This window comes from Varroa jacobsoni, unplaced genomic scaffold (genome assembly GCF_002532875.2).
Source record: "Varroa jacobsoni isolate VJ856 unplaced genomic scaffold, vjacob_1.0 scaffold_1112, whole genome shotgun sequence".
In the NCBI taxonomy this organism is placed as follows: domain Eukaryota; kingdom Metazoa; phylum Arthropoda; class Arachnida; order Mesostigmata; family Varroidae; genus Varroa; species Varroa jacobsoni.
In genome coordinates this window covers 17,177-43,610 of record NW_019214014.1, presented here as the reverse complement: position 1 = coordinate 43,610, position 26,434 = coordinate 17,177, and the positions used below count along the sequence as shown (strand labels likewise).

The following is a 26,434-nucleotide window of genomic DNA, read 5'->3' as shown; positions in this document are numbered from 1 at the left end:
CACCGTCTGCTAGTAAAAGAGTTCAGACAGGCGTTTTCAGGATAAATCATGGTCATCAGTAACATCAGGCGGAGCGAACATATAAATGGGATGATGTATGGATGTACTCCATGGAGTCTTGTACTACCTAATTATGCGAAAGCAAATGAAGGGTTAGTCTACGCATGTCATTTGTCTGAGAAGAAATAGAAAGTAAACGGGTGCTTCTTTACAGAAAACAAGTAGCTGAATAACCCGCTTGCTTTTACCGGCCCCAATGGTTCATTCGTTAAATCTCCTTTCTACATTTAGGCGTTAGGTTAACGCAAATGTTGGCTGCGCAGATGGTTATAGAATTAACGTCGTCTATCGAGTATCGCACGTGGGTCACATGAAGCCGTGCGACAACACTGAAGTTTTTCCGTCTTTGAAAAATAAAATCTGATGCATACATAGTGCTGAATTTAGTACAGCCCGTACAGCGTTGCATGGAATGGTGTTTCTTATAACTTCTGTTAGCCGCTAAAGTCATGAAACACTTGGAACCAGTTAGCGAAGAAAGTGAGAAAAAAGAGAAAATTGGATTCGAGTTAGAATTTCTCTTTTATATTGTAACGGTGCCACTTAAACTCGTCTTGCAGTAATGCGCTCAGCTACGGGAAGCATACTTCGATGGAGCTATCGATTTTTGCGGAATTTCCATTATACCAGCATTTCTCGAAACAATAACAGTGCCGCTATAAAGAATGAGCTGGGGAAACTGCCCGATCGAAGACTCTACCTTCGCGTTAAAGTATGTTTAAGTTTGTATGTGTTCCTTTACGACACAGGTATTTTGTATAACATCTTGCTTAATTATGTGATTTTATGAATAAAACCTTTTGTCACTATTTCGCGATAAAGTTTCCTCGTGTGAGCACCATAAGTATATCTACCTGAAAGTTGATCCAAGAGTTGTCAGTAAGAGATATGTTGTTGGTACACGACGAGCGTGGGATGATGAATTTTTCTAGTTTTTTTAGAATTCTTCAACATTGAAGCGTAGAGAAAGCTCTGGGAAAGCTAAACGTTTCTTATTGTAGTTTAGCAAGTGAGAGAATTTTAAGCGAATAACTCACTTAAACCCAGCGACAGATGCAGTCCAAGGTTACACGAGGTGTTAAATTGTGAACACCTCGACGGTGCCTCGGAAGGGATTGCTAAACAACAAGTATATGAGTGTGGTTAAATGAAGTAAGCAATCCCACTTGTCTATTGAAGACTGATTATTATTAGCAAGATTATTAGGAAGACTATTATTATTAAGAAAAAAACGGTTTCCTCAGCAATGGCCTTTCTCACTATTCTACCTTTTACCGATTTATTCTCAGTTCTAATATCGATTAACAACGGAACATACACGTTAGAGTGAACAGAACCATAAAACGATGCGCAAATATAACTATTAAACATAAGCAGTTTTTGCTGGAACTTTAAAGTACGTTTGAACCGGTTCATTTTTTTCGGCTGCACATAATCCCATTCAGTGGTACTTTATTTACTTCATTTATTTACTTGACAGGTGTACAGATGGGGTAAGGTACATAAGATTTGTATTGAATTATTAAAATTGTGCGCTGGTATGCTAAACAAAATAGTTTTGGACTTATCTTTTAGATCCGCCCTAGCCATGCTTGTTTTTATTCTTGTATCAATAGAACGAATATGTTATGAACGAAAATTTGCTAGATTTTGAACGTTAGTAAAATTAATGGAATAAGATAAGGGCATGCTTGCTGGAGCGCCACATCTACGCAAATTTTTTCAGGTGTTTTGAAGCTTTTATCCATTTCGCCCGACGGCTTATCAAGAATTTTTTCTTGTAGGATCTCTTTTTGTGTTCGTCCTTTCGTACCGACCTTAGAAGTTCCTTACAACTTTTACATAACATATTTATTTCTTTTGTATGTACCAGCTGACATTGCATCTCTTTATAAAAGGGAGGTCTAGTCCTCAGGAACCTGCACGCGTCCCAACTTCCTTCCCTGAAAACGTGCATTCGATTTTTTTGACGCTCGCGAAAAACAATAGTATCTTGTACACACGAGACCTTTCTTGTCTAAATCTAGTTACAACAAGATTATATGACCCTTTACCCTAAGTTTCTAGAAATATTAGATCGTTCGCGCCTTCTATAATACATGCAAACCTAATATCCTTCAGTGCTCATCTAAAGACAATGCCCTTACGTTTGAGCTTGATTTCATTTTCTAGTTAAATCGAAGCTTAGTACTTTTGAATAGTAATTATATTGAACCCCTGTCCTTCGAAAATAATTTATTGGTTTTGAAAGTACAACATGGAAAAATATTATTGTTTTCGTCGATGTGTGTCGAAATGCATAGTTAAATTAGCGAATTCAGTTGCTACTATTATTATCCCTATGTTCACTGTTGATTTTAGTGTGGCCCATGCGGTAACTCTATCGAGAAGTGGCTCTCAAAACAGGCGTACGACCACGGCGTCATCATTGTTACATGCGATCATTGTAAAAACAGACATCTAATTGCGGATAATCTGAGATGGTTCCCGGATGTCGACCGCGCCAGGCTCCCTAAACTTCAAGCGGTAGCTATTACATCAACATTTTACTTAGTAAAAAATCAATTTGAAAAAGTTCGTGCAAGATAGAATTTAAATCAACCGCGAATTTTAAATCACCGATTGTATTTACTGCCTTTACGCTGATTATTCTTACTGGTAATCGCTTTATTTCCGCCATCCGCCATACTGTAAGTTTTTCTTCATTATATTAATTGGTACATGTGCTGTGACTTCGGCTGAGAAGGGTTGTAACTCTGACGTATTTGAAACACAGTTTCCGGCACTCACAGCATGTGGTTCTCAGCAAAGAGTATTATTAAATAGAGGTCTGGAATAATTCAGGCTAGATTTTTGAAAAGCATATAATCTTATGTTTTAAGAATATATATTAAGTTGTTACATGTGAATTCAACAGACTTTCAAATTTTATAACTTTTGAGCTAGAACTATGACCTTTCAATATGTGTTAGAGGTACTCTGGTTAATTTTGTTTACACGCGTGTTCGCGCTTTGGCAATTTTTGAAGATTCTTCTATATACCTACTATTTGCGCTTCCATATGCAAATTTGCTATCTTTGACTTTCCGAAGTAAATCCCTAGTTATAAATGCTTGTCTGCTAGGTGCCCCTTTTAGTGCAGGGAAAGCGCCGTAATTACATGGACTAAGATCGGAGGAATCAGCAGGTCGAAGTCAACGTTGGCTATTTCCTTTGCTCAGTCAGTGAGGCTTAGCGGTGAGGTTTGTCATTGTCATCAAATAATCAGCTTGCATGCTTTCGACTGCCGTGGCAACGGCCCTTGAACCTCGAGATAGCGGGAGAGATAGCATTTATTATTTAATTTTAAGCGAGAATCTCATAGCAACAAATGCCCTGATGTCCATTGTATGTACTACCATTACCTTGTGTGCAAACCCACCAAACTTGCTTTGTTTCTAGGGCGATGCAACTCCCTTTGCGATAGGCGGTAGAGACTGAACCTCCGCTTTGTCAATCGCATGTGAAACTCATGTGAAACATACCACGTACCTTCGCAACAGAGTTCGAGTCAATTTACGGAGGACCCATTTTTATTGTATCTGCATTTTCAGCTTCTAAGTTGTAATTCTGTAACATTTTTTATGTATGAAATGCCGGTTTGATCGATACAGCGCTAAAACCTTAAACTCTGCTTTCTTCAAAAGCATCCTCGATTGCGGCAATGCGTTCTCGTTTCTTGAACATTTGATCACTGGCTTATTAGTACTTAACACTCCAGTGTTCGTTCTTTAATCGATTGCACTATTCGCGTACTGTGCTTTCACCTGAGACTTCCTCGTCTAGTGCCTTCACGTATCTTCGATGTATGTCTGCAGCGCTGCGGCTTTTGAAAAGCATTGATTTAAGATGTTTTTCCCCCCCTAAACTCGTTTTTGCTAGAGTGAACTCAGTCGGCTTTTACTCACGAGTTTCTAGAGGACGAGCATTTACCGACTAAATGTCGTATGCTAGCGATACGCAGTTCAAAAGTTACTTAATTTGACAGTCCGCCGGATTCGATGGTAACAGTCTAATAAATCAGTATTTCTGTTGGATTTAACCTAATTAAAGTGTTGGTTATTTGTTGCTAATTTCAGGCGAGGCTGGAGGCCTCCACCTCGGTGGAAAGCGACAAAGCGGCTGTCGACATATCGATTAAGGGAACCGATCGGAGTTAGCTTTGGCTATGTAGCATAGCATAGTCCTGTATATATAATATGGAAGAAGTTTTACTGTGCAAAGAAGGTTTATACAATATTTTTGGATTTCGTCTGTCGGCATTTCAATAGTCATGCTTTACACTCTGCTATAAAGTGTGTATACGTAACCTTGGAATAATACGCTAGTTTGGTGTAGTTGGAAATATGTTATGCCTCTCGTGTTTCCTGTTGTAAAGTGCGCTTCTTCGTAGCCGCTTGAATATCCTCTATTCCAAAAACTCTTCATTTTCGTACTTACAAAAGACTGTTCGCTCCAATCGCCTAATGTTGAGGACTATCTAGCTATGATCAATAGCCATTATAGATCTGTTTTCCGTTGCCACTGTTGAAGGTCATCGATATGCTTCATTGAGGTACGAATTAAATTTGCAACTGTAGTATAAGTGTAGTGCGATATATTCGACTCGTGTTTTACAATAGGCGCTTATATACCGGAAGGGTAACATGCTACAAACCAATTATTCCATTTTTGTCAAGAGAGACATGCCTATATTGTGTCTCAGTGTCTTTTTAAGAAGCTATTGTTTCCAAGCTTAAAGCGATAGGCCAATTAAGTATGGCCTATTTATTTTGTTATGATTCTTCGGCGGAAAATTGGCAGATACTATGCGGTAAGTAAAAACATGATAGCAACGCGAAGTGGGCACAGTTTTCTGTTCTTTATTCGTCACATGATTACTATAAATTGTATGTCATAGTGAAAACATGTGCTTTGTAATAGACGCACACGGGTTACGTTGTCCATAACGATTACGTGTAATAGATCCTCGTCTTGTTTATCGTCTTACTCGTACAACACACATTACTTGTGACAAATAGACTTGCTCCTGTTGGCACGATGTTGTTATTACTCATTGGTAACACACAATTATCAAATACATTTTATGCTATAAGTCAACTAGAGAATACTAGGATGACTTGCTATTCGCTAGTTCTTCGTTCCTTATTTTTCAGCTCTGCTCACCTCTCGTATCTTGTAATTGTTTTTAGTTTGTCTGTAGTAAAACATTCTCTAGTGGTTCACGGTTAAGGTAGTACTCTGGTACCCTAGTCCTCGAAGTGATATCAGATATTGTAGTAAGTAACATTTATTGAATAATCAGATTTATTTTCGCCCATAACTTCTATCAACCTTTGGAATTAGTGCGATAATAATGCTCAAATTAGAGAAGCGAGGGCGCATATCCCTAGATTTTCGTCTTTGACCCGAAACGCTTCTATTTATATGCGTTATTGTATTGTATATGTGTCGAAATAGAGATATTCGTGTGTCGATATGAAATTACTAGTGGTTAACAGCGAGTATTTTGGTGTAGTCGGGATTCATTATCGAAGAGTCAAATGAGTGGCCTTGCACAAAAGTCATTGTCGATAAGGCATTGTCCTTTCTTGCACCTGAACGACTTTTATTCAGGCATACAACATTCAGTCTCAAATTTCAGCGCCGAAATAAGCTGTCGGATCTTTTACGATGCGGGAACGCCCCGAAGTTAATCTTGCCTGTAAATTGAAAGTCCGCAGCTATGAGTAACATATTGACATTTTTACTAATCAATGATGTCATAAGTAAATACTGCTTCTCGGTAACCTTCTCCTATAGGTCTTGTTTTGAAGCATCTTTCTGTCCTGAGTACGCTGAAGTGTGCCGTTTAAAGTTCCTTACGTTCATCACAACATTAGGTACAACGAAGATATCCACACTGGTGAACGGTTGCTTCGGAATATGTCGTATTCCGAAAAAATCGAATGCTGTAAGCTAATATAAACTGAATTGAAATTTAAAAAAAATAGTCGAAAAAAATACTTGATAACCACAATGAATCAAAGAAAAATCCGTTCGGAAGAACAACATATTTTTTGCAAGTACACTTATGTTACATGAGAACTTCTACCCGTATCTAATATTTTTGTAGACTGGAAAGGGATCGCGATTGCGGCCGCCATACGTTTTTTTCATTGCTTCCTCATCACGCTTGTCTGAAAAATTACCCAAGCACAAACGAATTAGAAAAAATCACACTAACCACGTAGGTAAAGGTAACACGTTCGTTTTACTTATTATCGAATAGGGTTTATAATAGGAAAACGTGTATAGAGGCGATAAGACCAAATAAAACGCACAGTCTTTGCGGTCGTTTTTATCGCGGGCATCCTCGTAGATGATGTCAGAACCAAGCTCTTCGCCATAGTCCCGCTTGGATATGAGTGGGAAAATCAGATCTCCATCGAAGATCATCTCTTCATCAAAGCGTTTTGTTGCAGGAATGAGGTTGTCATGTGCAAGTGCTGCTATATTGCGCTTCCTTGATCTCACGACTGGCTCGGAACTGATTGCACTGCAAGGTGTTTTATAGAAAGATGCGCCCAATTGTAAGGCGCATTTATGCGTACCAGAAATGCTACTGCTACAGTCACTACTTATACTATTCGAATGTGTACATATTATTTACTTACGAGTGTTAGCCCGGGTCTTTACTTGTTTGTAGCACAGACTTTACACAGTTTACTGATCTTCCATCTGCGGGAATCTAGCCATTCTGTCGCATAAAAGCCTGTTCTGTTATGATTTCTTTGGCATATATATCACACAAAACTTTTTAATGAGCTACTCTTCGGGACTGGTATTATGCAGGTTCTATTATTTTGGTATCAAATCATTCATATATTTTATCCATGTGATAATTTGATGCTAACAGGTTTGTCTACTGAATTTTATAGCACGTGAAATGGTTTAGTATCGAAACAAAGCGTGGTTTAGGTGATTTACTTACAATAATTGGCTTACTCGTATGATCCAGCTGTACCCAGGTTCAACCACAACGAAAAACGTGATTTTGAAAAGAGACTAGACCGTGTGTCCGTTATATTGCAAACAATAATATCATGAAACGCTTGTCGGTATTGTTATTGTGTAAGCAGGTTGTCGGAATAAATTCTTTTATACAGCAAGGATATGAAATGACTTCCCTTTTCTCTCACCAGGAAGTCTAGTGGAGATGTATTTTCGCTGAATTTTATTTGAGTTTTTCCAGCAGACTTATGAAACTCATGGTAACCATTTTCCAACGTTGAATACTGAACTAGCGATCGCCGCATGTTCACGGGCGCCGTGGCACTGCACTCGAAAAGATGTGCACCTAAACTAGGCCGCCTCTAAAGCAAACAGATAAACGCGTTGGTCTGGAGCATTTGCGTAGGTCTCTATGGGATTTTCTAAGCTAATGATTTTGTTAAATACGTGTTTCATGCATTTTAATCGTAGTTTGACGCAAAACCCACAAGAACTCGCTCAACTCTTAAGGCCGAATATCGACGACTATATCAGCCTCACTGCCAGCTAAGGATGCGTTAGTTTTTTTCCTTGCTATAAAATATTACAGTTATTTAGTAGCTAGGTGGGTGGCGCATAAAACAAACCTTTCTGGCGAACGCTCAGGATAGGTTAGGTGTGTGAGGTGGCTTCTGACTCCTGTTCTTGGAAAGCTGAGCATGAACATACGTTTCGGCGCGCAGTGGTGCGTCGCCCACAGTAGCTAGGCGGGCATAAAAATACACATTTTAATCGAAAAATGATAACAACTAAAGGCTTACAAATCTTTCCTGGAAAAATCCTATAGAGAGAGAGAAGGCTAGACGAATTGTGCAATAATGAAAATCTGTTACCGCGTGCAATTAAAGCAAAATGTATGTGTATTACGAACACTTAAAAAGGGCCTTTTGAACAATCATGACTCGTTAGCATTTATGAATATGCATTTATTCGTACACTCGTAATCGTATACGGTTGATGGCAGGTAACCACGTCGGTTCTCTTCGACAATTTAAACATTGTTTAGCCATAATCTAACATCTTACTAACATAGTACTATTTATTAAGGCTTAAACCGTACTCACGCAGTTTATTTAATAATTTCTGATTTTAGAGACATTCTAAATATATGCATGCTATTCTTCGAGAAAAACTAAAAGTCAGCTCGCAACAATTGATACTGATTGACTAGTTGCAGCTAGCGGCGACCATTTGGTAAAAGGTGGTCGTTGCCAGTCGTGGATCCGACCGTGTACATGTGGAAGGGGATTGTGTATTTTTTGGTAAAAAAAATTCACATCTAAGCCATTCCTTGCATTTATATGTGCAAGACGAGCGGATGCATTCACAGAGTTTCTACATTCTTTACAAAAATATATCATTACTTCAATGATATATGCCGTGTGGCTCCGATAATATGAATTCCTGACGTGTGTTCATATACCCTCTAACAGTGACCTGCACATTCCCTGGTTATTACTTAGGTCGCTTAAAATGCAACGATTTGTTTGCAGGCCCCTTGTTGTTTGACAGGTTTTGGAGTTGTATCAGGATTGTTCTTTCCAGCTCAAGCGTTGATGGCTATGTCACAACTGATCCTCATGTGCAGCAGGTGGCAAACAACTAAACCGAGTAAATAACGGGAAGGCTACGATTGGGGTGGATTAATTATTTTCGTACCCTGTTACGCGTTGATTATGTAGGTGGTAAGATAGATGGAGGACATCAACAGCTGAGAGAGGCGTTGCACTCTTTGATTGATGATTGACTTGAATGATTCGGCCGCCTATATACGCGTGACTTGAAAAGTTCTAGCAGGTATTGAGTTGTTTTTTTTGTAAACTGAAATGGATCACTGGAAAAATCCATCTATTAAGAACGCTGCTGTGGCTCGCGTTGTATATGTGTGGAAAACTTAAGTCTAAATAGAAGACCTGCCGTAGAAAAGCACTAAAAGATTAGGGAAATTCCATTTCTAATCCACGGAGTGTGCAATATCATATATATTAAGGATTACATTTTTCCATTGGCTTTTTTATAGAGAAATTGCAAGAAAATTCAGCTTCTATGTCATTTCTCAAATACTTAAATATCAAGTTAGTAAGCAGAGTGAGATCTCGGCAATGTAAACATGCCGGGAAACAATAGAGAAAAATTCTAAAGCGCCAAGACGTTGGTTTGAAGTCTTGGCCGTTGGGTTGAAGGCCCAAAGCTGTACCGACTGATCCTTCTGGGCCACACACATAGCTACTAGGCTGTTCTCCTTTCTTGGCCCTGCCAGCGTTCTCGGATGTTTAAAGACACTCAATGCACAACTCTTTTAAGAAAATGCAAACCTGCTTTATTCTAGAAAACCTAATAAACCAGGCTAATAATGCAAACTAACTATTTTCAATAAGCTTAACTATTAGTATATGTTTAGTTCATATTATAAAAAAATATTTATGTTAATCCAGTTCGCATTTTTGGAAGACCTACTAAGACCTAAGATAAGTTACTGCACTTATAACCGGACATACTTCAATTACTTTCTAATGAACCATAAACACCAACAAATAGTCAATAACAATTCCGCCTAATAAGCTTAAATAAGCTAAACTAAAACGTAGCGCAAATAGAGGTGACACATATTACATATATAAGGATCCAGTTGGTTTCATACACAAAGTACTATTTATCATTAGTCTGTAGCCTAAGTGCAGAGCGACGTAGACGTTCCGTACTTACGGAGAAAAGTGTGAGTGCAAAACAGATCCTCATGGTGCTTACAAGATGCGACTGTACTCAGCCACAACGAATGAGTGCCAGGGTCCCCTCGTGGAGTAATCTTTATATATGGGGAGGGGGTGGGATGGGTAAGAGCTTTGCTCCTCTACAATACCGTCCATTCCCAAGCACAGTGCTCGCTAGAGGGCGCTTGACCGAGCAATGTACATAGTGAGTTAAACAGAATTACAACATATATACATATGTAGGTCTGATTAAGACAACCTTAACCGAAGGTATGTCGAAACCTGTTGAAACATGCAAGCAAATCGTCTATGTTTATACAGTTCCAAGAGTGGTACTTGAATGTAATCGTGCCCACTTGACGTGCTGCATATTTGATTGTAGTTAGAAATGCATCTTATTTACCCGTTATTATTTTTGCGTATTATTTTCGTAATTTTATCACACATATAATGTAGACTAGTCTACGGTGACGGCGGAGCTTGAGCTACCCCAATTTTTAATAGCATCGTTCAGCTCGGACAATGTATGCATTACAGACATCCTTCAACACAGGTTACCTCGCACGGGCAGGTCGAGTAAGGGACGTGTGATAATTGTTGATGCTACATTTTCGTTCAAAACATCTTAATCATTTTAGAATTTGCGAATTTAGCATTTGCTAACTCAATAATTGGACGCATTATGGTCATGCCAATAATTTATACTACGATCCATAAGGCTAAATTCCCTGTAAAAAGGTCGAGTTTCTAAGGGAAACAAACGCGTACAAGGATGCAGTACCAGTTAAGCACGTTTATGTAGATAATACATTTCTACATAATACAATTCCTGTCTGCTTTGAATGATGGAGCGGCCTGCAGAAATCTGCCTGTTCCTGATGAATTTAATCATATACTCTCCGTTAATACCTTCACATACGCACTCACATCTAGTCTATCACGTTCATTTTTTTCCCGCAGTGGAAATGTTTCTTTGTTTTCTTTTTTATGTAACACTATACATCCTTTACCAGTTAGGTTGCGCTTTTTCATTGTTCCCTTCTCTTGGACTCTGTATTCCCTATCGTATTAATAGCGCGGTCATGCCGAAGATCGTTTTAAAGGCGAAACAATAGAGACTAATACAGGAAGTATAAGCAAGTTGCTTCCCCCGCGACGCAGATCGCATAATCCGACGGATTGCAAACTAAACACGTTGCATGCTTTGGTTACAGTGTCTGATGGAACAGAACGATGACCAAGCCATTTTCTGAGTGACAACCAGCACTTCAAGGACGCAGCGATAATGTTACTTGCCTGTCTCTGACAGGCACCAACTGGACGCTCTTTTGTAGACTTTTGACCTAAATGTGTAGTTTCGCCCGTGAATAGAAACTGGACGTCATTAAACTTGCAATACATCTCTTCTTGCGCGGACAGAATATCTGCTGCCTGCGCATCGACAATACTATCATTGAGAGTTCTTTGTATTACGTAAAGCACAGCTTGCGGGTTTCATGTAGATTCCGAAAAATTGAATTCATTAATTTTTCAAGGAGTCAGATCCATTCAAATTCGAATTTTATATGCCTAGCACTCACCTGGACCTGTTGAAGGAAAAGTCTCGAAATTATAGAGGCAAGAACCCCCTATAATTTAGCTGTTTTTCGGTCTAGCAATAAAATAAATTACTTTTATTATTGTCAAGATAAAAAAAAATTAGAGAAACACCGAAAGCAGAAAAAAAATGTAAACCTAAATCTATTGTAAAAATTTTGACTTGCTTCATTTCTATACTACTTGTACAAATTTGTGGAGTGGATCATAATTTGCGTCCTTCCTGAGCTTGTCTCCAATCTCGAAGAGAACTTAGCTTACATCGTGTGCTTTGCTAGCATGTCCGAGTGATCTAGCTTATGTTGTGCGTTATCGACATGGCAATGCAAATGCGATGGTTCCCATCGAGACCCTGCTACGAGTCGATTTGCTAAGAATGCAATACTCTTGCGCTTTAATGCCATGCATATATAAACGAAAAATCAGTAAAACCCAAATATTTGAGTTGTGGCTTATTTGAAAACACACGTTCTATTGTATGATAGGTCGCTAATAAATTCATAATCAGATACGTAAAGGGTTACGCTGACTGTAGTCTGAAATTACTCAAACATAAGTCTTCCTTTCAAATTTACTTAATATACATCGTTATTATATGAAGTGAGGTATGTATGCATTTCCACTGAAAATTATCGCAAGGTGCCTCCGGGGCGATACAAGCTGGCAATGGCCTCTGTTTTGCAAAACGCTAATTTGCTCTGTAAAGCGGTTATGGCTTACGATGGCGATCATTAAGTTGATTACTATGATGTACGCAAATCCGGTTCAAGCGGTTCATGACTCAATAAAATATTTGCATCGGCTTCGTGTCAACGCAAATTTTTCCTCTGAATTTAACTAACGTCTATTTTCTAGCCAACTGCATAAGCATTCTAATATTAGATGCTAAACCTTTGATTGATCCGCGCCAAATGACGGAGGTGGCGAAAATAGCCAGCGTGACAAAGATGCTTAAGCCAGAACTGGTGACCCAGCAGGTGCATTATCGATCAAAGGCGCTACCTAAAAACGTACATCTTCTTTCCGCGCACAATGGCAAGCCGCAGGGTAAGTCTGGATCCTCTTCAATTCTCGCTAAATGAACTAACGTACGTTACTCATTGTAAACTTCGTTGGTTATGAAGACTTCCTACAGAAACGAAGCATGGTAGTGTGTGTATGCGGTGAGTAGAAGGCAGCTGTGAAGCTGATACAATCGAATCAAAGCAACGTCAGTGCTGTCATATTGCTTATTTTCGTGAAATGAGTGATACTTCAACCCAGTGGAACCTCAAATGTGTTTACTTAGCTCAATTTTTTATCTCCCAGAGCGTGAAGACGAAATGGACATTTCAAAGTTTTTCCAGACCTGTAGCAGACTATAACAACAAACACCATGTGACAGAACATTTGTATATGCTCCGTAAATAGCCTAGAGGGCTACCTGGAAGTTAGGCATAGTAATTCCAGATAGTTGCTAGGAAGCACAGAAATATTGGTTTTCGAAAACTTAAAAAGTCTCCATTTTAACCCCATTCTTCTTGTATTATAATTATGCTCTTCCCAGGTAATTATAATCATATACAGCGGTGCAGAAGATATATTAAAAAAAAACAAAAGCATTCGGTTTTTAAAGTCTGCTCTCTACTTAGTTTTGCGTGTTACCTTAAATCGAGCTACTCTAATGAATCTTCCAGATCGCTGTGATATAAAAATGTTTGTTCTTTACACATGATCTATTGTATTGCGATATAGAAGCTTAGAAATATCTCATGTTTATCAAAATAAGAACACTTCATACCTTAAATTCTCACGATTCCGTGATACTGCCCTGTATCTGTCTTTAAACACTTACGATCATCTAAACCTTTCGCATTTGATATCTTGATCCTCGTTTTCTGCTCTCGTGTGGCTCCTATTACTAGCCACATCCCTTTTGGCCTTTGTTTAGCTTGGAATTTTCATCTGCAACACTAAATCTCTAAATATTTCTCTGCAGTTATTATGGAAATGCTCACATACATCGAATATAAGTAGACGAATGGGTGCTTCATCTGTTGAGTGTACCTCTAAAATGTTTGGGTTCTGTCTAACGATGGCTTAACAGAAATATTGAAAGCTGCCATATAATTTTATCTACGGATTCTCGGCCAGTGAATGAACAAACATATTCTATAATTATAAAGATAAGTGATTCCAGCGTTTTGGTTTAGTTAAAAAGCCTATAGGAACAGTTCTTCACCAGACCGCACCGGCGTTTACGACAGTCAGGTGAATGAATGTCGGCAAATTTGATCAATTGTAAAAACTTGCAAGCAAGAAAATATGGCGTCGTCATTCAAATCACTAGAATTTAAGGGAAGATCAACGAATCAACGGAATAACTTAATGGCTACGGAGCAACGTATTGACAGAATATCCGTCGGGATCGACCGCAATAAGAAGGTGGGACATTTATAAACTAAAAAAATCGGAATGTCGTTGACCTTTCTTACATTAGAAGGAAAATGAATATGTCTTTAGTGTGGGCGTTTTACACCTACACTCCAACGAAAAGTGAATTAACCAAGGTACGCTATGCTACAAATAATAATACAAACCTAATTTATGTCATAAGTGTATGAAAATCCACCCTCCAAGCATTCTAATTTTTTCTCAATTGCAGAAATTTTCAAATCAGTGTTGCCACGCGAAGATATACTCGACACTTATTACAGCTCAAACAGCTGACGATAGACGTTGTTTCCGTTGCTTTGAGGTCCGATTAGCAGCGTCATCTGAGTCTCCAGTTGAGCCACTTCGTAGAGATCTTGAAGCGTTCATCCAAACTATGAGCCTTACAGATAATAGCGAACCTGGCGAATACAAGGAGCGATTACACACTCTATTGGATCAACTTAACGATCATGGCAATTCTATTGGAACTTATATTTTCACTGAGCTATCACACGTTCTAATAAATCGAACACCTTTAGCCAACCTCGTTAGTCAAGCAATGCTTCATATCGTGAAGCAGCTCAAGGCGCACCACGTTCCGCGGCCTCTTATTCTCAATTTTGCTGCTAAAATGAAGAACATACCTGAAGATAGTCAAGCATTCATAGTCCACATTATAGCTGAAGCGCATCGCAAGGGCGTAATTTCCGCCGTCGAAATTCGAGGTGCCATCCCAGCACTACTAAAGGTGTCGCATTCGCATGACATTCTCCCGCAGCTTGAACTGCTGTCAACGGAAATCATCGACATTGACAAAAGGTATTCCAGCATTATAGTAGAAGCCTTTTTAGCCGGCATCGAGCTTGACAGAACAGTGGGCCCACCCCAAGAAACGATTAATATTGTTTCTTATATCGCTAAGCAACAACCGCATGTGATGCTGCCACCATCGACTGATTTACTGGTCACTCTGGTAGATGCATTCGCATCGACAAGCACGATAAATTTCGTGTGTGATACGCTACGGATTATGGCAAAGACTCTTGAATCGGCCGCGTTTATAGGTAGACATGGTATTGAGTTGCGTTTGTCTGAAATCGTCTGCGTTGCCATTGAGGGTCAACTTGTGCTTACTGCCGCACAATGCCTTTTGGATCTCGGATCGTATGACCCGTGTTTCGTAGATGAAGGAAATCCGGACGAGTTGTTCAACCGAATGACGGAAGTCCTCGAACACTGCACGTTTGAGCTAAGTATTATCATCATTGGCATATTGGAGATTCTATTTGAATGCAAGCAGCTGAAGCCAATCAAAACCCATAATGTGGAAATTCTTCAAAGATATTTGTTTGAAAAACTGCATCCTGATGAGAACAGAATCCTGCCGTTTGCTCGGTTTTCTATAAAACTATTGATATCTGACAAGTTGCCAATGATTACTTCTCCTGAACACAACGTCATTCTTTTGGAGGGCTGCGTCAAAGCACGTCAATATTCGGAGAGGGATATAGAAATTGAAAGCATCGTTAGATGCACCGAACGTATAATAGACGCCTGTCTAAACACACCAAATATAGATTTATCTAAGCTTATCGAAAGCACCGTTGCTAAAGTGTTTGCAGAACTTAATAGGACGCGAATGCCTTGGAAAAATAAAGACTGGATCCTTCTACTGATTTCTAAGTGCGTCCAAATAATCAGAACGATAAAAGCACCGATGAAACTTTTGAATTCCTGTCTGTCTTTGGCGTGGCGTTTCCTTCAAAACTGTATTGAACCTGCAGAAGGACGTGCCTATATTGCGAGCCTAGTTTGCTACTTAGATTCTCGAGAAGATCCTCTACACGTTACTCACGATATAGAGAGGATCAGTGACGAGTGTCTTACCCCTGCGGAAGTCTACTATATACTGCTATTGGCGAAAATGGACAAAACAAGTAAATCAAACAATGCTAAAAAGAGCCTTCAGCAGCTTAAGGAAATTTTGAACGGGCACTCAGATTCATGGGGCGCCGCTTGCGTTTCTAAAGTTAACATTATTAAGCGCCTCCTCGTCGAAAGGCCAGATTGGGCTGAGGTTGTTGTGAACGCTTTAGAGGCTGAACATAAGCTTCTAGTGGAAATGCTCGATGCAGATTGTGCACATCTAATATTACCGTATCTCGTTGAGGTTATGTCGAGATGTCCCGCAGGTGAGGTTGGTCAACTTATCGCAACAGCCAACGATCTCCTTTTTGTGGCCGCCCGAATGGATAGACCCCCCGACAAACTTCCATTAATCTGCGTAACACTAGCTAAAATATATCAAGACTATCCATTACTAACTATAGCTTCATTACTAATAAGACTAATAAAGCTGGAATCCAATGCAGACATTTCTAGACAAACAATCGAGCGCCTTTCCGATAAAACGACGTTCATCGATAAGTTGATAGAAGCCAGTACCTGCTGTACGATTCGTTTGGAATTATTGTATATTTTGAGCCCTGTGATTGAGGCTCGAAGAGCATGCTTGTCCTGGGTCGAACTAAAGGAACTGTGGCATATTTCAGCACAACGAGAGCAACAAGAAGCGTCGAACATAATCTCGCTAATCGTGTTTGAAACTCTAAAAAATGACTCTGTTTTTCTAGTGCAGCCTCAGCCCACAATTGGAGAATTTCGAGAAGCTTGGATGCGTCTACTTGAATCTACTAGTGAATGGTTGTTTAGATCTGCTCTAAACTTTCTCCACCCGTCAGCGCCCAATTGGATGTGGGAGCAGGCCATGTTCGAGTTACTCGCTAATTTGCAGGAAGATCCGAAAACAACTAGCATGCCTAAAGTATTTACAGCATTGCTGTTGTCAAAATGCGTTTCACATCAGAGCTTCACAACGATGAAATGGGGAATTCTCGCGGCGCCCTGGTTAGCTGCTGCCAGAAACGAGTTACCAGAACATCTGTGGAATGACTGTGCTAACGGATTAAGAGAGATAAACGAAAATACAAATGTTAACACTTAAGAAACTCAAAATTAGCCTATGATGCAGCCCTTCAGGTTGTCAGTGTTTCATGAACGGCACCGGACGACAATTTTTACACGTGGACCGACATACACACGTTGTTGAGGGCTTCCACTTTCACGATCTGTTAAAACGTAGTTGAATGAAAAACAATAACTGTTCTAACTATACCTCTAAAATGTTTTTGATAAATTAAAACTCAGGACTAAGGTAGAGGTGTCGACATTATTAACATAGTCTACTGATACTTCTTGTATACCTATTGCTAGTATAACAAATCTATTGCTAGTATAACAAAGGCGGCCCAATTGCCCAATAGTGATTAAATTTTAATGTCGTCGGACATGTCGTCATACCTACACGTCTGGTGAAGTTTACAATAAGTCTATCATCGTCTTTACGTTTGAGGCAAAATAACATAATTTATTTTTAGTTTGACCATCTACTTATCTAAACTCAGTAGTGTTTTCTCGGTCTCATTTCGTTTTCTTCCTCATGTAGGAATAATTCTAGCAAACAACTTTGTGAAGATCTTTCTTCATCGTTTAGCTATGCACTTAACGCGAGACACAACATAGTCTATGCCGCTCTCAACCAAAGTTTTCTTCCTCGACTCTATCGTACTGCTCGACACTGATCGAGAATAATAAATATATTCAGCCCTGCAGATCCAGGCAAGGCCTCGTCCGAACAACAACCGACTATTGTCGATTATGTGTTTCGTAACTACAGCGCTAAACTGTCTAACGGCCAACATATTTATTTACCTTGTCCTAAAACGTGCACATAGTTATTTGTCGGTCATATCTTTTTGTTCCATCAGATCATAGAGCATTCGTTTATTTCACGTAATTTCTGTCGACCCTCCTTTGACCCTCATCATCATCGCCACAATAATCAAAATTGTCAATTTATCGTATCGATGTTACTTACTCGTCAACTGTATTTTCTTATAATCAAACGTAACTGAATAACTGCACTATATGATTTATTTGTAAGGATAATCAGGGACAAATTGGTTGGTTGCTCGATTTACGTTCTCTGAGCTTCCTTTGTTGCGTCCTTTCGCCTCCATGTTCATTGATTTTTTCATTTTTTGTCTTGATTCTCATCCGGTCTCTGTCTAAACGTCCTGCAACTCGCTACTTGACACTCATCGAAATAAGTAATCATCACGTGAGGATCTTCCTTAATCGCGTTTGTTCTGCATGCGCTGATATTAACTGATGTAACTTACTCTACAGATTATGTATGAACTAACCCTAATAGTGAAACAGAACATGGAAGCGACCTGCTGTAATCACAGGAACAACAAATTCGATAATGGCAATGATGATCTGCATTCACAACGAGCTCCTGTAAGACGCGGTCATCGGGACAGAGCGTTAGTTTGCTACAAAAGATTCTTCTTATAGATACTTACTCTAGTGTGTCCGCTTCGGTCGCCCTATTACTAATTATAATACTTAACCGTCCTCAATACCCGTTGATCGTGTTGGCGTGAATGCGACAGCACAGTTACTCCCAATATTTTACATTTTAGTATTTTATTGGTGTTGTTTCTTACTTTTCGATTAGGTCATTATTTTCCCTTGGTTTTACAGGTTTCCCCTTCGCTTTCTCTCTCTGTCCAGTGATTTTCTTTTTCCCGTCTCGCTGTTAACTGAACGTTGATTTTCGTGGGTCTTTGTGCTCCTTTTGCTTCTGCTGGAGGTTGTTTTTCTCCATTTTGCACAGCGACCTTAAGGTACAGCGACGACACGCAGGGTGTTGGATGCGCCGGCTCCTTTTCGCCAACCCGTAACCACGATCACTGAGTCGTTCTTTTTGAGGAAACCGCGAGTCTTGCCAATACTAATAGCAAACTCAATACGCTTGTCGACGTCCTGCGGCCAGTCAGGTAGTCGGTCCCCACCGTAGGCAAGCGGCAGGATGCCGCGGTAGAGATGGGCCTGACGGACGGTCTGCTCCGAGCGCGACACTGCAATGATAGGACAACGGGGCTTGTAGCGGGCAACCAGGTGAGCCGTTCGTCCTGTGGTCGTTACGACAATAATGGCACCGGCCAAACATTTGACGGAGGCAGCTACGGCGGCAATGGCAACGGTATGCGTCGAGTCAGTGGGCACAGGCGTTATTTCTGAGAGGTGACGGAAAACATCTTTCTGGAAAAACGCGGCTTCCGCTTCGCAACAAATGGCTGACATGATCTTAACCGTCTCGAGGGGGTAGTCGCCCTTTGCCGTCTCCCCAGACAGCATCACACAGTCGGCTCCGTCCAACACAGCATTGGCAACGTCACTGCTTTCGGCGCGAGTAGGTCGAGGCTTTTTCACCATTGATTCGAGCATCTGGGTCGCGCAGATGACAGGCTTGCCAACCATGTTGCACTTAGCGATCATCATCTTTTGGGCGAGGAAGACCTGATCAGGGAGGAACAGACGATAGAACGTACGATCAGCAAGGATTTGTTTAGTGTTGTCTATGATAGCTGAATAAAGTGCGTTTTTTGACAGAAGAAACTGGTTTGGAAAAGAAAAAACAACTTGAAAAAGTTATCTTCAACGTTTCTTTAAGTTGTTTTCTTTTTAAATGACGGCATTTTTTTTTTTAAATTAATCACCTATTCTCCTAACGGCCGCCCGCATAAATGAGATAGGTAAAAAATTAGAAGCATTTCTTACTTTTGAAGGCTTAATGTGTCGGAAAGAATCAGCAACTGTGCTACTTAATGGAAAAGGGGTCAACAGAAAAATAAGTACGTGCAAAGCAATAATTCCAAAAATTTTCTGTAAATTTCTCTGACTGTGCCTTTTACCTTCTCAGGCGGAATTTCAATTCCAAGGTCACCTCGGGCAACCATAATTCCATCGGTGATCGCAATGATTTCATCGATCTTCTTGCAACCTTCATCGTTTTCAATTTTTGAAATAATCAGGATATCCTTGCCTATAACATAGCAAGAAAGAGAAACGCCGATTATAATCAAGTTGTATAATCAGACCTAATAAAATCGAATCATGTTTTGCTTTAACACTCGTCTGTTGCCTGTGATCTCTCATATGAACATTTAATTATAACCTTTTAAGGTTATTGTGCGAGTCAATTCAGTTTCATGCCGATCTCACAAAAATATCACAACAGTGACACACAAAGTGAAACATGCATGGCCTTGAGCATAAACTAGCGTATGAAACATAGGTCAACGTCATGCCAAGGTAATATCGTTATTTATTCTAATTATTTATCTTTGACTCTCATTTATACTACCACGAGAGACTAACCCCTTGGCATATACCATGCTTGCCCGAACTAATTCAGTTACCCATTTATAATTAACCTATCCTGAAGGTTTATAAGTAATTCGTTCATATATTTATTTACTGGAATAGGGTTTCATAGGTTTCATATGACTGTTTCAAAATACATGGTTATGGAAGCAGCAGAAAGATATCGAAATAACTATAAGAAAGAAATAATTATTGCCAACAATGGTTTTCATGACGTTCTTCAGAGACTGATTAGGCTCGATTAATAAATCAAATATTGTATCTTTTTCTGATAAAGCAGACTACACAATCGCACAGAAACTGCCATTTTCAATCAGCTCAATACAACTCCAGTCCTTGTCTGCCTATCATTCACCTATCATATACCGAACCATGTGCTTTTCCGACAACTATTGAAAGGCACAATTTTTTGTCTATGTGATTTCATGCCACTCAACGAGCCAGTCTAATAGAAGCGCAAACGAATGCAGAGGAACTCGCGGTGACAGTTCTGCCACCAACAGCCAAACACACGACAACTGTTCTACAAATGCTATGAAAATTGACAAAGCGATTAAACAGTCATATAGAGAAGGAAGCTATCTTTGCAGACAAGTTTCTCTTTAGTTTTAAGTAGTCCTTTGTACAAGAATAATTAGATAAAGGCTAAATACTGGTTTATATTCAATGTCATAATAAGTCTTCCAGTCATTCTAGCGCAACAAAGCCATATATTATATGTCCGTTTCTCGGTCAAGTTAACGGCCCGTTATCAAACTGGTATTTATTTAAGGTTTGAGGTTACCTATATTGCCACCCACTCTTTGGATAAATGCATCACTATCGCCCACACGGTTGGATAGATCCGCATGAACTATCACTCATGGGTTACTGGTTCCGTTACGCCTGTTCTATCAAAAATTCTCAGACATGTGAGACACTAAAAATAAATTTCTATCCATTATACCAGCCACCAGCGGTCTTGTAAAATCGTATTGTACGGCTGCATGAGGAAGCACGTGGAGCGGCGTACAATCAAACGATTTAAGAATGAATAAGTTCTTGATGAAAACGACTAACAGAAAAATGTTAAAATTTAAAGCTGACTGCCAGGTAAGGAATTTGATAATGGTTAAGAGCGGTGGCACGTGTGATGATACAATGCAAACGGTTTATATCGGTTTATATATAAATATTTTCTAAGTAGAACTACGAGCCGTTTATTCAATTACCAAACTGAAATTAATTATTTTGATAAATTATCGAAAGGTATCAACGCTAGCAATACTAAAAAAATAACGACTAGAGATAAGATCTAACGAACTTAACAAAATCCACTAAAACTACGCTCGATTTTGTTTACCAATAGTTCAACGTGAGCAGTTTCGATTGGGCAACGCAATAATTCCTGTATATATGATATGGAAAGATATGATGATATGGAAACTGCGTAGAAGGAAGCTTAATGTTATTGTATGTAAAACAGCTTATAAATAACTAAAACTAAAGTACATGCCTTCTTCACCAAGAACCTGTCGGATTTCGTTTACTCCACCAGCATTTCGAATGAAAGACGCAAACACCATATCAACCTTTTGTTCTAGACCAAATCGGAGATCAGCTTTGTCCTTCTCGGACACCGCAGGCAGGTCAACAATTGCTCCGGGAAGATTAACACCCTTCTTACTGCCCAAAAGCCCTCCATTTTCGATGGTGCACTTGATTTCATCAGCACGCACTTCCTGTGCTATTAAAGAAATTAGTCCGTCATCGACGTAGATCTTCTGTCCAACTTTGACAACCTGCAAGTTTAGCCGAATATGCCAAATAAACGAGAAACTGTCGATAACACTATTCACATACGGCGACGCAAAACAGTCGTCTATTATATCGATGTATTCATCTACATTACGCCCATGTATTGTTCAAAAATACGAAGCCTGTAGCATCTGTATTTTTGACTATTAATTTATATATCTACATCGACTTCATTTGCACAACTTCGAGATACACATGAGGCCACAAGCCGTACTTCTACACAATAATACCTTGGTGATATTCTTGTAGTCGACGTAAAGCTTTTCCTCAGAGCACGCATCTTGAAGTGCGTCGTCAGTTGTAACAATGATAGTTGCGCCTCTCTTGAGTTCAATTTCAGCAGTCGCACCTCCAACAAGTAGGCCTGTACGGATCTCAGGGCCCTTCGTGTCCAAAGCGATAGCAACGTGAAGATTGTCCGGGGCGATTTGCTCGTTTACGATGCGATTTGCTTCACGAACGTTTGCGATTGTGCCTAGAGCAGACATTTACAGCAACAGACTTAATTGAATGCCACTGAGTTTATAGAATAATCGATTCGATTGAACGATCGATGCTAAGCCCGTGTCAAGCAAACATAAATACAGCCTTCTTTTCCTGTTTATTCAAAAACGTCTAATATGTTCGGCGTAACCTCAAATGAAATAACGTTAGCTAGAACGTAGAACATCGACTTACCAGCGTGATACTCGTATGTTCCATGGGAAAAATTTAGGCGGGCGATGTTCATGCCGCACTTTATCATGTTGACTAACGTCGCAACTTCCCGTGACGCCGGACCAATTGTGCAGATGATGCCTACAAGCAATGTTTAGGTTGGTACGACGACACTGTTAGATGCCTTGGACATATATACCTTTTAATGCAAAATGAAAGCAGTGCGTAGCTAAATTGCGTCATACCACAAAACTATTCATTACATCGCGGATCGTTGCTCCTAAAGGCGATTAAATATCGACTACGTAGAGACGCTCGTATGTTTTTTGTTTATCACAATTTTTGCATAATTATCGGTTAAACTATTCCTAAATAACATGGAAAGTTACAGCAGTTAACTAGCATTGCTTCAAAAGCAGTGTTCTAATCGATTTAGATCGCTGAACCACTACTCAACACCAAATCAATATGATCTTCGTCAATTTTTCAAATCATACCAGTTTGCGTACCAGAATGTCTCAGGTTCCTCACTTCACCATTTGTATATAGAGTGCCACACTCGATCTTCAATCTTTAGGCCATAGCTAGACGGTTTTTTGCCACCATGTTTAACGCATATATCGTCCATCGTACTATTCCTGGTTTCTGTGTAGTTTGACAAAATGAACCCAGTTGAACAGCACTAGTACTCAGCGCAAATAGCGCCGCTTGTACCTTAAAGGCAAATATGTGAATGAGTCCCTCGTGCTTATACGAAAATCACGAACCAAACCCGATCTTCCTGAAGTTCTCGAAATATTGCACGATTCCACTTCCTCTTTCTCTAAAAATCTACCTAAATCGCTTCGAGGAAGTGGCGCCATTTTGACATTGTCTTTATAGAGATTGTCTCGATAACACCGAGATGTGGGACCTCCATTTCTTATAAATGCATGAGAAGGTCGACGAACTTGCCCGATCCAATTGTCGCATGTAGTCCATCCGGAAATAATCTTGCACGTGCTGCAGTTAGGTAGGAACTCCAGACCGAAGGTGAACGGTGAGACGGCGCAAATTAAATTCAGGCAAAATACGGATAGCGCACTCGATATGACTGGCTCGGTTGGGCGGAGCAGCAAATGCCCCCGTCTAACCACATGACCTTATAAACATTGTATTTAAGCAAAAACATAATTAGCAATTCATTTATGTTAAACTTCTTATTGTCTGAATTCGCATCTTCGATTATTATCTGTCGAATGTTTAAGCCTTCGCCTAGATTTCCTAGAAAACACAAATGAGCAATATAGTTCCAATAATTTGAAACATCGCACACAACATTGAAATATATTGTTATGCGATGCAGCAGCTCGAGCTAGTAGCCGTTCGATTCGAATTGCGATTAGAAATATCGAATTAAGCGAAATGGTTCAATATGCTAGATTATCTTGGAATTTTGAATAAAGCCCATATTGCACATCCAAGCAGTTTAAACATTTGTCCTTAGTGGCCTTAACCGAAATGATTTGATCACCCTAATATCCCATTAATTATTTTTGTGTAATTATCTTCGTGCTCTAGCCATAACTTCCACATCTAATTTCTTTGAAACCTTTTAGAATTTTAGAAATTGTAATAAACAAAAGCGTATAAATACAAAATGAAAATGTGCGGAAGAAATGCTATTTTACACTTAACATCTCTCAATTTAGAGGCATGCGTACTTTATGAAATGAACAAATCGGGTAAATAAATATTATACGTAACCAACACAGAGTTTATTTTTACATAAAGATTAAGTTTTATCACCTCACAGGCAGTGCAGAAACTTTCCAGACTCAATTGTACAAATCTTATTTCATGTATAATCCACCGTGAGGCTTACACACGTGTATACCTTGTCGATTTGCCCGCGATTTTTTTTATATTGGCGTTTATTCAGGTTCACGGCAAGTCCATAAACTTAAGGATAGGCGGGGTTAAATAACCGGCAAAACTTCCCACGCAACGTGGACCTATTTCCTTCAACAGCAAACTATATTCTTTCTAGGATCAACGGCACGGCGCGACATGACCCTGAAAGTCCTTTTAACGATTGCTGCGACCTCTAGAAGACTTCGCGGCATAACACAAACAGGCGTTGCAGTAGCACGGTAAAATGGTTACAGAAATCCACCTTTTCTGCTGGGCTGACTGATACTATTGTCTTATAAGATACATTGTCGCGAAAAAAAGAGCAGTTACTTGACTAGGAGCATCTTCCAAACAAATTCTTATGTCATAACTCTGGCGTAACTCCAGATATCCGCTATGATGTGACACTGTTTTTAATCTCCCTTTGATCGCGTACAAGTCGAATTATTATTAGCAATGCAGTATGGACACATTTGCAGCACGCGGTTAATCACACAAAACGTTAAGGCCATAGGTGCATGATTATAATCCTATCAATCGCCGTATATGACAGAACGCTCACATCCTCGTTCTGTTGAATTGTCTGTTCTAATCGCCTACTTTGAACCCAGTAACTGTGGTTTTTTGCGTAAAGGTACGACCGCGCAAATAAAATGCATAACTAATTTATATATGTATAGATATAAAAATATATATATAAATTAGTTATGCATTTTATTTGCATATATATATATATATATAATCCCATTATCATTTCCACACGGAGGCGACCGGTAATTATATATGATTGACCTTTTTAATCCGATCAGCTGGGCACACACCTAGGGACGGGATGCCAACAACCGAATGGCTTTCGCCACATGGTAAAAGCGAAATGATCTGCAAATCACGATGGCTCACGGATTTTATATTTAAATCTCCAATTTTTGTGGGAATGGCTAGCATTTGCTTTCCACTTTCCAGCTAGCAAGAACTAAGCCCATTAAGTAAGCCCACTAATCAGGAAAACCTCTTTCTAATACACTCTAATAAATAGAAATCTCCATCTAATAAAAGGTTTCTAAAATATACTTTCAGGTAGAAATATCTAAACTGGCTACAATATCAGCCACAGTACGCCATAGGAAATGGAAAACGCATTATGCACTACCCATTTATCCATCTGTAATCGAGTGGCCGTCGTCCAACCCTATGAACATTATAGAAAAACAGACAAGCCAGAATTATTTTTCAACTATTCTCCTATATCGATTCCCGTTGACTTCCTGCATTCCCTCTAAGAGCTCACTTTCTTCTCTAACCTGTTAGCCGGGTGTACGACGGGATGGAGTCGATATTGAGTCGTGAAAGGTGTTCCTGAAGGTTGTTCGAATCTAGAGCGTGGAGCTCGGATCCTTGCGCACGGTTGGCCATAGCTCCAGCGCGAGTGAATAGTGCTCTATAACAAACACCGAACAAATGGACACGCGTTGGAAGTAGCACGATAGCAGTCGACGTCAGACGCGTCAACGACAGACTGACTTCTTTGCTGACTAGCCAAGCCGAGCTGGTATTATAGGGGACGTACAGCAAGGACGACGCGGAGAACAGCGAAGTTCATAAATAGTACCACCGATACTGCCGATCTAGTCGCTGCGGTCGCTACCATCGCCGCCGCCGCCGCCGCCGTCGTCGTCGTCGTCATCATCATCATCATCATCGTCATCACCACCGCTGCCGCTACTGCTGCAAGAAGCCACCGGTAAATGAAAAGGACAGCGGCCGCGGCAAGAACAGGCCACAGAAATAGGCAAAATGACAACTTTTTCTAACAATAAGGCCACCAACAACACCTACGAAACTGGAGCGCCAGGCTGAGCATTCGCGTTATGGGTCAATAGAGGAGGGCGAAATATACAAGACGTAATGAACAGACGTATAGGGATTACTATTAGGTGAAT

The 26,434-nt window shown here is 39.8% G+C and overlaps 3 protein-coding genes across 5 annotated transcripts; 1 reads left to right on the top strand and 2 right to left on the bottom strand.

Annotated features, from left to right (window-relative positions):
• Positions 1 to 305: 305 nt before the first annotated feature.
• On the top strand, positions 306 to 4,695 carry LOC111266753 (DNL-type zinc finger protein). Its single transcript, XM_022844491.2, has 3 exons — positions 306 to 772; positions 2,422 to 2,586; positions 4,179 to 4,695. The coding sequence occupies exons 1-3, from the start codon at positions 623 to 625 to the stop codon at positions 4,257 to 4,259; spliced, it is 396 nt and encodes a 131-aa protein (XP_022700226.1). The 5' UTR covers positions 306 to 622; the 3' UTR covers positions 4,260 to 4,695.
• A 237-nt stretch (positions 4,696 to 4,932) lies between these two features.
• Positions 4,933 to 9,945, bottom strand: LOC111266752 (uncharacterized). Of its 2 annotated transcripts, none has more exons than XM_022844489.2 (5): positions 9,838 to 9,945; positions 7,719 to 7,834; positions 6,423 to 6,637; positions 6,194 to 6,278; positions 4,933 to 5,801 (listed from the first exon to the last, which is right to left on the bottom strand). In XM_022844489.2, the coding sequence occupies exons 1-5, from the start codon at positions 9,868 to 9,870 to the stop codon at positions 5,792 to 5,794; spliced, it is 459 nt and encodes a 152-aa protein (XP_022700224.1). In that variant the 5' UTR covers positions 9,871 to 9,945; the 3' UTR covers positions 4,933 to 5,791. The 2 variants fall into 2 exon arrangements, with proteins under 2 accessions (XP_022700224.1, XP_022700225.1); XM_022844490.2 differs by having other exon boundaries at positions 6,248 to 6,278.
• A 7,308-nt stretch (positions 9,946 to 17,253) lies between these two features.
• Positions 17,254 to 26,107, bottom strand: LOC111266749 (pyruvate kinase PKM). Of its 2 annotated transcripts, none has more exons than XM_022844477.2 (7): positions 25,796 to 26,107; positions 22,623 to 22,742; positions 22,175 to 22,419; positions 21,643 to 21,928; positions 19,676 to 19,806; positions 18,425 to 19,280; positions 17,254 to 18,213 (listed from the first exon to the last, which is right to left on the bottom strand). In XM_022844477.2, exons 1-6 carry the CDS (start codon positions 25,905 to 25,907, stop codon positions 18,600 to 18,602), a joined length of 1,575 nt encoding a protein of 524 aa, XP_022700212.1. In that variant the 5' UTR covers positions 25,908 to 26,107; the 3' UTR covers positions 17,254 to 18,213; positions 18,425 to 18,599. The 2 variants fall into 2 exon arrangements, with proteins under 2 accessions (XP_022700212.1, XP_022700213.1); XM_022844478.2 differs by lacking the exon at positions 25,796 to 26,107 and adding an exon at positions 23,111 to 23,533.
• Between the last annotated feature and the right edge of the window lie 327 nt (positions 26,108 to 26,434).